Raw genomic sequence first — 11646 nt, 5'->3', positions numbered from 1 at the left:
GTTGAACGTTTGCCACTCAACCGGGCGTGCTCCTGCGTGGTCACGTGAAAAGGTGACGTCAATGCATACCCTCTATTGATTTGGAAGAAAATACACAATTTTAAAATGTGTGCAAATCAGCCAATATTAGCACAATACCATGTGCAAGGTAAATATAAAGTGCTTTCTCTCAGTAAAGTCAATCCCCAAAACAAAAAAATCCAACTTTGATTCCTGACTTCACTAAACCCGCTGCTCTTGTAACCGATTCACGCGTGCTCGATTCAAGTTTACTGCTTTGCTTTTATTTTTTTTCCACAATAACATCAGTACTTTCCTAACAACAACTTTCAATGTGTTTTTATGTCAGGAGAGGCACCATGAAAATTAAAACAACTCCACAAAATATTTCTCTTGTTGGATTATTAAACACAAATGAATCTAGCTCAGGGGTCGAAATAAGGTCGCAGTCACTGATGGCCAATGAGCAGCTGAGCTGAGGTAAGTGAAAGACCAAAGCCAGTGTTACTACATGGGCCCTATGTCATTCCGTCTTCAGATTCTTGTGGAGAGGTTGCTGATGGGACCCGATCGACCGGAACGCCCCGAACGGCCTGTCAAGCTCAGGTACTGCCTCAGTAACTGACTCACGCGCTTCTGGTTGTTCCACTTCCGGGCGGATTTTCTTATCCCTATGAAACCGCCATAGCGTTTCTGCAGAGGCCTCCCGGAGCTCACCAACTTTCGGAAACCGTGGCGACCTTTCATAAAGCCTCCGAATCGCTTGGACACATTTACAACCGCGTCGCCGCTCTTCTCTTCTTCTTCTTCCGTTCCCGGATCGTATAAAATTCCCAAATTTTGTGAGGTCTCCATGTCCTCAGTGGCCTCCTGGCTGCGGAGAGCTTGTGCCGCGTGCCGAAACCGCTCCAAAGCCTCCGTGTATTCGACACCATTGTCATTTTCTATGCTGACTGTGGCCACAGGCTCTATTATTTCATTTTCAGAGCGCTTTGATGTTTCCTCCTCTTGTAATGTAAGAGGAAGCTGGTTCAAACCCAACGCCTGATAACACAAATCCCAGGTTAAGGCTGGGGACGCCTGTGCATCACATTCCAGGATACACACCTGTAAAACCAAAAGAGATATTTAAAATCGATGTCTCCGTACACTTTTGGACTGTAAAGATAATCCTAACTTTTCAAACAAATCTTCTACTTGCAAATCGTTCATATGCCCGTGGTTGCTTTTTGAGAACAATCTTAGGTGTGAAATGGGATGTGAAATGATATGTAGGCGCTGATGCAAGAAATAATATGATAATTGAGTGACTGAAATGCGGATAAAATCTTCATTGTATGTGTCATCTCTATTGTAAAGCTGGCTGATTTCACAAAATGTTCATGAGATGCTCGGGGGTCTTGAGGAGGATTATGCTGCCGTATCTACCATTTACAGGGAGCAAATAGATCATAAATGGCATAGCAGTGAAGCAGAACTAGAAATCACATGCATGACCGTTGAGAATGAAATTTTAGATTGGATACAGAATACATATCAGTGTAGTTAGACTTATGTGTGCTTTGAAACACACACATGCATACTTTACAGTAAGTATGAATAAACGTGAAACTGTCTTTGAAATCCAGGTTGAAAACTGGGTTTTTACAGACTGGGTCACATATCTTCTCCCCCAGTACGCCTGTGCATGACATGCTGTGATGTGATGTCACTGTTGTACCACAAAGGAAAACCATGCCCCACAGGGACCCATCTGGCTACGACTAAAGTGTCCGCACCGAGTGTCAATCTAATCTCCCCACAGCATCAGCACCACAGAAGCCAATTATGGTCAGACATTACCCCAGTAACCCCAGTCACAGCTGTTTGATCCACACAGTCATTAGCTACTTGATTACAGCAACTTTGGTGATAGCGATTGTGACAGCGACCAAACAACTTTTAACCAAGTTCATTTCTATCAGCTTCCGCATAAAATTGGTAATTCTGATGTTGTTGTGTGACCTCGCAGACATTTTAGGGTGTTATTGACTAGAAGGTAAAATGGCATCATTGTGAAGAACCTATTATAGAGCTTTTCATTTTGCTTGTTGAGAATGTATTGGCAAAACCATAATAGGCAATAATAGGTAATTGATTCCCGTATTACACTCTTCTTCACATTTAGAAAAAAGGGTTAAAATATACCTTTTAAAATATCCTAATATGGATAAAAGTCCTAACAGATATGTATAAATTTGGTACCAATATGTATAGGCTACTTTTGACATACTAATATGTATCTTTGAGGTACTAATATACACTTTGGTATTTGGAACGTGTGTTGAAATTTGCTCCAGATTAAACATTAAAGCATCAGTGTGATCAGGTGCTGATGGTGGCTGATAAGGTAAACCCTGATGTATACAGTGGAAATCAGATCGGACTAGACTTAAAAGGACACTTCACTTATTTGCATTAAGCTTTGTATAGTTAGAACCCCAGTCATGTTTTCGGGGCCGCTGAGACAGGAGAAATACAGATTTCAGTGTTGCACTTCCTTCTTTCAATGATGTAAAAATCATCATTTTGCATCATTGAAAGCAGGAAGTCCAATATCTTTATTGAGGGGGTGAGACTACAAACACGCCTTTTCTCGGTCAAATAGGCATCAAATTCGAAATGTATGTTACATTTCGACTACAAATGTGACACACTTTCAATAAAGATTAATGTTTCTATGGGTGAAATGCTCCTTTAAAGGGCACACAAGTTTTTTTAAGATGTAAAATAAATCTTTGGTTTCCCCAGAGTGCGTATGTGAAGTTTTAGCTTAAAATACCATATAGATAATTAATTATAGCATGTTAAAATTGTCACTTCAAAGTTTGCTTTAAAGTCTTTTTAAATGCAAATGAACTGGTGAAATGCAAACACTAATCACCATAATGGTGGTTTGCTGAAATTAAAACTTTTTCTCTCTCTCTCTGGACTAAATGGCAGTGCCGTGCACTGTAAAAAAATTCAGTAGAAATTACAATGTTATTGCAGCTAGGTTGCCGGTAATTTACCGTAGATTTACATTTATGTTATTTATTGGTGAGAATTTGTTCAAAGTTAAATACATTTTAAATATTAACAAGTATTTATCTTTACAGAATAAAACTATACAATAACAGCCTCATGCAAAGCATTCTGGGAACCAGAAGTCATCATCAACCTTTTTTCTGTTTTTTGCTTCAGATTTTGTTTCCCAGAATGTTTTGCTTGATGCTGTTTTTTTTAGTTTTACTCTATAAAGACAAAGACTTGTAAATGTTAAATCTTCATTTAACTTTGAACAAAATGTTGCCAGTTAAAAACATAAATTTAAATCTACGGTAAATTACTGGCAACCCAGCTGCAATTTCTACTGAATTTTTTTACAGTGTGGTTGGATAGTGCAGATTAAGTGGCAGTATTATTATAGCCTAATAAGATCCCCTTCTGACATCACAAGGGGAGCCAAATTTCTGTGACCTATTTTTTCACATGCTTGCAGAGAGATAGTTTATCAAAACTAAGTTACTGGGTTAATCTTTTTTACGTTTTCTGGGTTGATAGAAGCACCGGGGACCCAATTATAGCACTTAGGGTGGGTTGCACCAACAAGGATTAAATTAAGCAGAGTTTAGAGCTAATCTAGGGTTTGTTGATCTCAGTTTAATTTTAATTCGAGTTGTGTTGCACCATTTAAATTTAAACGCAGATTAACAAATCTGAGATTAAAACTTTAAACTATATTAAACCCTTCATCTGCGATTTATTTTGTCCGCCATGTTGAATTTTCTGGTGTAATTAAACGGCAACAATGTTGACCTTGTCATTCAAAAAGGAAATAAACAGTTTATGCAAGCAAAGGTAATGTAATTGTTGTATTATAAATCACCTACATACACCGGTAGGCTAATCTAAAGGCCTGATTCAAATAAAAACATTTGACAATCTTTTAAACAATTAACAGATCAGGAAATATTGTGACAGGAAATATTGCAAAGCTCATATATTGTTATATAATGAACAAGATGTGTCGACGCATTTGTCATGAAGCGCCACCGTGTGTCCGTTCATTCACTGCCCTTCGTCTGACTGGAGCGCGTGTGACAGAGGAGCACATACGAACATCGGTAGATGTCACCGGTGCTGTTAATAATCTTTTTGAGCCGCCAAACTCACTTTGTTGAGACGTTACAATAAACCCATCTTTGAATAACGCCATCACGCTCGCGGTATGTGTTTCTAATCATTTAGCCAGACATTTAATTGTAAAAAACATATTTAAACTTCCTCATATGCAAGTTTAAAGTTAATCCCTGACTGAGATTTAAAACAGAGTTTAAAGTAATGGAGCAACAGGATTAAAGATGATCTAGATTTACTGTAAGATTTAAACCTGGATCAAAATGACAGTTTAAATTTAAACCTGTTTATTTTTAAACAGGTTTTAAGTTTGGTGCAACGGAATTATTAAATAAGCTTTGATTTAAACCAGATTTAGGCCTAATCCTTGTTGGTGCAACCCACCCTTAGACATGGAAAAAGTCAGATTTTCATGTTATGTCCCCTTTAAAGGGATATTTCATCCAAAAATATAAATTCTGTCATCATTTACTTTGTAACTTGATACAAGCCTGTATTATTTTTATTGTTCTGCTGAACACAAAGGAAGATATTTTTAAGGAACAGTATGTGAGAAATTTATATCAATAATCATAAAATGGCCCTGATATGTCACTAGACATTAAGAAATCATTTTCATTTCAAATACTTTTTGACAACAGTGGTCCGTCCGGGATATTGTCATTTAAAAAGTGGAGATGCAGCCCTCAACTGATGTTTATGTTGTCATGTTGTGTATTGGCCACTAGTTGTGTGATTGCAGTACCAGTTTTGGCCACAATCCTACATACTGTTCCTTTAAGCAATGTTTGTAACCAAACCGTTTTTGAGGACTATTGAGGACCTCCAGTTTTTTCTTCTTCTATGGAATTAAATGGTGCTCCCGATTACAAATATTAAAAAAATGTCTTTAGCAAAACATAGAACTTTCTACAGGTTTGTAACAACTTGAGAGTGAGTAAATAATGAAATATTTTTTTATTAAAGTATTTCTTTACAGACCTGTGTTTTGTACACAGTGCCATTGTCATGCTGGACCAGAAGATGTTACTCTTCAAAGTTAACGGCACTTACCAGTGTATTAAAAGCTTGCTGTTCGGGAAGAAGGAGCCCACATGTTAAACAATCCCCTTGGCAGTCACTGTGACCCAGGCTGCACAAGCTAAAAAGTAGAAGGGTCCAAAATGGGGTCTTCATGACTGTTATACTGAACACACACTGTCTGCAACAAACAAACAGAGCAGAAGGTTAGTCAAGGTAAGACATGTCTACAGTTCATTGACATCTTGGAAAAAGAAACGGAATAAAAGTTCTAAGTTTTGTTGTTTAACAACAAATTGAAGGGATATGTTCAGTAGATACTGTGAATTATGCAGACTTTTTCGGCGTGCGGCCCCCCTTGTGTACAGCGTATTACTTTATGCCCCCCCCAAAAAAGATTTGACATAAAACATACATAAACTTAAAAAAAATTAATATTAAATTATACAATGTAGTGCTATTGGTTAGTAGCCTTATTTTACGAACACAAAATGTATAATTTAATTTATTTTATAAAATGTCCTACAACTAGGGGCCCTCCTGGCACAATCTCCTCCAGGTTGAGAACCACTGCACTGTAATATGTTATGCAATTTGGCTGCACCAGGCATTTTAAATAAGTTATATATTTAATTAACAGCCAGCAATCTCCCAGCAGTTTGCATTTTTTTGTCTGGTTCATTTCATTTCTCATTTTATGACCGTGGTACCTTTCACATGTACAATTATTTGTGTACCTGGGCACCTAGGTTCATAAACAAGAGGCTTTCCTGGTCAACACGTAACTTCCGGAAAACTCCGCTAAGAATAAATATCAACAAAGTCCTTTTAAAGTAGTTATTACAAATAAACAAGCAAAATAAACAATATGTAGATTACCTAGGAAACCAAAACATTTGTTATTTTCGATAAGGTATTTGTCAAGAGTTTAGTTTAGCATTTAGTCAGACCATTAAAAAACTGAAACCGGAAGTAAAGTTCAGATCAGATCCGTAATCACGTCACCGCATGTGCATCCAAAGAAACCGTCTATAAGCAGCAGTCACTGAGCTTTCCCAATGACTTCCGGCATCCCTCCTCTTCCCCATCTTCTCTATAGACACTTTTTGTTCAGTTTCATTATACACTGTCAGAAGAAAGGTACAAAACTGCACCTTTCTGTCGCTGTGGTGGTTCCTTAAGGTTCCATATTGTACATATACTGATAAACTAAACATAATACAATGTTGTACCTATAAGGATCTATGTATTGTGAACCTTTAAAGGTACAATAACTATTTTGTACCCTTAAAAAAACTGGAAAAAATTGTACCTTATGCTACAAAATATGTCCTTATTGGGTATAATACTGTATATTGTACCCCAAAATATACAACATTTCAGTGTTTATAATGGTTCAAAAATTAACTTTTTTACGGTACAACCCCAGTGTCAGAAAAGGTACAGTTTTGTGTCTTTATTTTTGACAGTGTATGGGGTTTGAGTTTGTCCCCCATTTAAGAACAACAAGCCCAAATTGTTCACCATAAACTGTTTGACTGAATATGCAGGTGAACTCTTGAAAACCCTTTGAAATAAAGGTGCCACAAATGGGTTCAATAGGGTCCTTTCTGTTCCCTGAATAACCTTTCAGTCAAATAAACCATTTTCTTGTTTGTTTGTTTTTTAATAAAATGTAGAACCTTATTTTACTACAAAAAACATGAGAGCAACAGAAAGGTTCAGTAGATTTAAAAAAATTTTATGGAACCTAATAAGAACCTTTTAGGAACCTTTATGTGCACTGCAAAGCCAATATGACCTGTAGCTAAACAGCCTGTTTGACCCTTCTAGTGTCAACCAGCTCAATTAATTCACTCACTAATCCCTGATATTAACAGATAATGAAGCATTTAGATAAACTCCAGATGGGCAATTTTCCCTAAAGCCGAAGATAGCACCTTGCAGATAACATCATGTCACTCAAAGAGAATCAAATTCCCTCACAGATCTGAAAAGTTCCCACATATGAAAAAATACAAAGATGGATTTACACTATCAGAAAAAAAGATATAAGAAGGTACAAAAATTGTCACTGGGCTGGTTCTTTTTTAAAAAGGTACACTTTTATACCTAAAAGGTGCATGCTGGTACCTCAAAAGTACACATTGGTACCTTAGAGGTACATCCTGGTACCTGAAAGGTACTGTACCAAAATGGTACATATTAGGACCTATTTAAAAGGTGACAGTGACAGCTTTTGTACTTTATTTCTAACACTATGGATTAACCACCTATACTACCAATGAAACATCAAAATTTGCAAACCACCATCTGTTTTTTTCACACACATTGAAGTTCATTAAGGAAACTCATCATAGGCCATAATTAACAGCTGAATTATTGTGTGTGTGGGGTAATGAGAAGGAAATGAGAGCGGGAGAGAGAGCAGGAATGCAGTTCCCACTCTGAGTCACGCGCTGCGCCAGCACACATTAGTCACGACCGCATTAGGAGAAAAACACGCTCGCGCACACACACACACACACTTCTAAAAGCTTTTTTGATGAAAGCCAACAAAAATCTTTTTGAACATCAGAGAAGTAATGAATTTTGGGACCTCTGTGAACAAATAAATATACATAATTATAGATGATGCGGACAATGAACGCTCTATCAAAAATCATTACACTAAAAAGTTGTTCAATCGCTAGCATAAATAATACAGATCAATTTGGAGAGTGATTTGATGGATTTTTTTATGATCACTCCTGCTATAATCGCGTATTGAAAGTGTGTGTCAGAGATAATGGAAAACGTGAAAGCAGCTGCATCAAATTCAGCGTACTGCAATACTAAAATTGTTAACTGTTGTCCAAAATATTTAATCATCTTAATTTAATTTATAGACCCCTTCACAGTTCACGTCACAGGCGGTTCCCACTGCGCATGTCGGGGTCAGAAAAGTCATTACAGCAGATTGAGTTGCTAAGTTGATGGGGCGGCAGTGGCTCAGTGGTTCATGTAGGTTGTCTACAAACCGGAAGGTGGGTGGTTCAATCCCCGGCTCCACTGGACCAAGTGTCGAGGTGTCCTTGAGCAAGACACCTAACCCCAATTGCTCCCGACAAGCTGGCTGGCGCCTTGCATGGCTGACACCGCCGTCGTTGTATGAATGTGGGAGTGAATGGGTGAATTTGAGGCAAATTGTAAAACGCTTTGGATGGCCATAGGTCTATTAAAAGCACTATATAAATGCAGTCCATTTACCAATTAAACATGCAGACTGGGACAATGCAAAGATCGATGAGGCTTGTGTTTGTAGTGCTCACTTTATTTCAGGTAAGTCATAATTTTTCAGCCCTGTTAGATTAAACTAGAAAGCCTAAATGGTATGAACAGTTTGACCCCATGTTGCGCGCGCACCCGATAGTCATTCAATGTTTACAAACCTTGAAGGGGTCTATTGATGCTTTAGGAATAAACTTGGAGTAATGCTGCATTCCCAACAACTCGAATTTATGATATTTCCCACCGGAATTAAATAACATTAAATGTATTTAGTAACATTAAAAAAAAAATTATGTTAGGGAGACACTTTATGACACACTTAAAGGGACACTCCACTTTTTTTGAAAATATGCTCATTTTCCAGCTCCCCTAAAGATAAACATTAAATTTTTACGGTTTTGGAATCCATTCAGCTGATCTCCAGGTCTGGCGCTAGCACTTTTAGCATAGCTTAGCACAATCCATTGAATCTGATTAGAAAATTAGCATCACGCTCAAAAATATCCAAAGAGTTTCAATATTTTTCCTATTTAAAACTTGACTCTTCTGTAGTTACATCGTGTAAGATCAAACGAAAAATTTTAAGTTGTGATTTTCTAGGCAGGAACTATACTCTCATGCTTGTGTAATAATCAAGGACTTTGCTGCCGTACAATGGCTGCAGGCGCAATGATATTACGCAGTGCCTGAAAATAGTCCCATGCTATTGAAAGTAACCAAGGGGACTATTTTGAGGTGCTGCGTAATATAATTGCGCCTTTGATATCATTATATCACTTGAGCATATTTTCAAAAAAAGTGGAGTGTCCCTTTAACAATATTAAGCTAATAAATGAATGTGGCTAAATCATATGGATTCATACAGACAAATTTGTAAGTTTTTTTTATATGCAGATAAGGGGTGGGGTATCATTCTTGTTTTTTATGGTTTTAGTACGATTCAATTGGTGTGAATTTATAAGAATTTGTCAACTTGTAAAATAAGGATGAATTCCCATAAGAGTACTGAAAGAATTTTATAGAAATGGTTATGGAAGTTAAAATCAATTTTCTATCAATTTAATCTCATCCCAGATAGCAACATGATCTGGGCCGAATCTGGCTTACATTTGGCATTCCTGGCTTAATTCTGGCTCTCTTTTGTTTACTTGTGGCAAACAAAACACAAATAAAACTCACTCTTTTGTTGAGTCCTGGTGTGAGTCTAGCCAGCCAAAAGCAAAAGGCACCTTTTTTTTTAAAGTTATGTTTTTGGGCCGTTTTTGCCTTTATTAGTATGATAGAAGAGGACAGGAAAGTGTAGGGTGGAGAGAGGGGTATGGGATGGGCAAAGGACCTCGATCCGGGATTCGAACTCGGGCCGGCGAAAGTGCGTTTGCACCATATGTCGGAACACTGCCCACTACACCATCGGCTCTGACAAAAGGCACCTTTTTGGCTGAGTCCTGGCTTGAGTGTGGTACGTCAGAAAAATAAAATATTTGGCTCTCGATCTGGCTGAGTTTTGGTTGGCCGAGTGAAAAAACACCAAAATAGCTTTTTGTCATGAAGAAATTGAAATTCTAAATATTTTAATAATAATTATTAAAATTGCAATTAATCTTAAAGGACTCTTAATTCTGCTGGGTAAATATCGGACAGAACACATGTTGGCTAGAATATCCCAGCAGAATTTAGATTAGGGGTAGGCAACGTCGGTCCTGGAGTACCGATATCCTGCAGAGTTAAGCTCCAGCTGTAATCAAGCACACCAGAACAACTAATCAAGGTCTAAAGAGTCACCTGAAAACTACTGGTAGGCGAGGTTTTATCAGGGTTGGAACTAAAATCTGCAGGACATCGGCACTCCAGGACCAACTCTACCCTTGATTTAGAGTAGTAATAACTAGTAGTAATAACTATATTTAACTTGATTAAAACAAAAGACTCATAACACACACACACACACACACACACACACACATTTTCTGAATGGGTGGCTGAATGGGTATTTTGAGTTTTAGTGGATTATAGTTTTAGTGCAGTTGTCTTTGTTCTTTAAAGAGCACCTATTTTCTGATTCTGGATTTTACACATTCTTTGGTGTGTACGTGTGTATTAGTACATGTTAACGATATGCAAAAGGTACAAACCCCAAAGTAAACAATGATGCGAGTAATCGTCTCCAATGTAAATCTCTTTTCTTGGACTACAGCAAACACACAGATTGTAGGCAACAATTTACTGACGGGCCTTTTGATGTAGACAAGACCGACATTATCATAATTCCTCCTGCTTTGACTCACAGCCTAAAAGTTAACTCCTGTTAGCATTGCTTTGTGAGCGAATCATTTAAACCTGATAAGGAGCGTCACATTTCCGGCTGACGTCAGAGGTATTCAGACCAATCACAACATATAGATTAGCTGGCCAATCAGAGACAGAGCTTTTCAGATCGATGAGTTTTGTACCAAATCAAAGCGTTTACGGAAGGGAGGATTTCTGAAGCTACAAAAATCGGTATGTGGAAAACAATCTGTTTTTTAACACAAAATACACAAAATATCTTTGTTTTAGCACTGAAATGGGTGCGCTTTAAGCAGTTATTTTTATAAATAAATAAAACTTTAAGTCTTAAGGTAAATTTAGAACTTGACATCAAGCTGACATTGGGTTTTGACGTAAACCCATAGTTACATCTGTACTTCAAGCTAACGTTGGGTTTTGAAGTCAGGTCAACGTTAATTTATGACATTAACCCAACATACATTTTGATGTCAGCCAGACGTATTGCTGTCTAAGAGAAATCACTCAACTTTAAAGGGCAATTTATTAAAAATGAAATGAGAGATATTGGTGCAAAATCTTAAATCCGAATACCACACAAAGATTGTGATCTATAATTATATAGAATCATTGTTTAGGTATCTAAGGGGTATACATTTATTGTTTTAAACCCACGCTGGCTATTGGACAAAACACACCACTGGGTTAAAATTGACTCAATGCTGGGTTGTTGTTGTTGTATAACCATGGGTTGTAATAACCTAGCAGGGTTGAAACATCCCAGCATTGGGTAATTTTTAACCCAGCGGCATGTTCTGTCCAAAAATTACCCAGCGTGGGTTAAAACAAAACCCAGCTTTTTTATGATGTAGTATTGTGGTGATACCTTTGTCCGAAGCCATTACCCACCCGAAGTGACAAATCTATGGGTAT

General features: G+C 37.5%; 1 protein-coding gene across 1 annotated transcript in view; it reads left to right on the top strand.

The window, feature by feature from the left end:
- Nucleotides 1-273: 273 nt before the first annotated feature.
- The window catches only part of LOC129430130 (serine/threonine-protein kinase pdik1l-B), a 29229-nt gene continuing 17856 nt past the window's right edge, over nt 274-11646 (top strand). The window contains exon 1 of the mRNA XM_055187170.2: nt 274-606. Coding sequence (XP_055043145.2) covers nt 512-606 — 95 coding nt within the window. The 5' untranslated portion in view covers nt 274-511. The remainder of the gene's footprint in view (nt 607-11646) is intronic.

The sequence above is a fragment of the Misgurnus anguillicaudatus genome, chromosome 18, assembly GCF_027580225.2.
Source record: "Misgurnus anguillicaudatus chromosome 18, ASM2758022v2, whole genome shotgun sequence".
In the NCBI taxonomy this organism is placed as follows: domain Eukaryota; kingdom Metazoa; phylum Chordata; class Actinopteri; order Cypriniformes; family Cobitidae; genus Misgurnus; species Misgurnus anguillicaudatus.
This window is presented reverse-complemented; position numbering and strand designations above follow the sequence as displayed.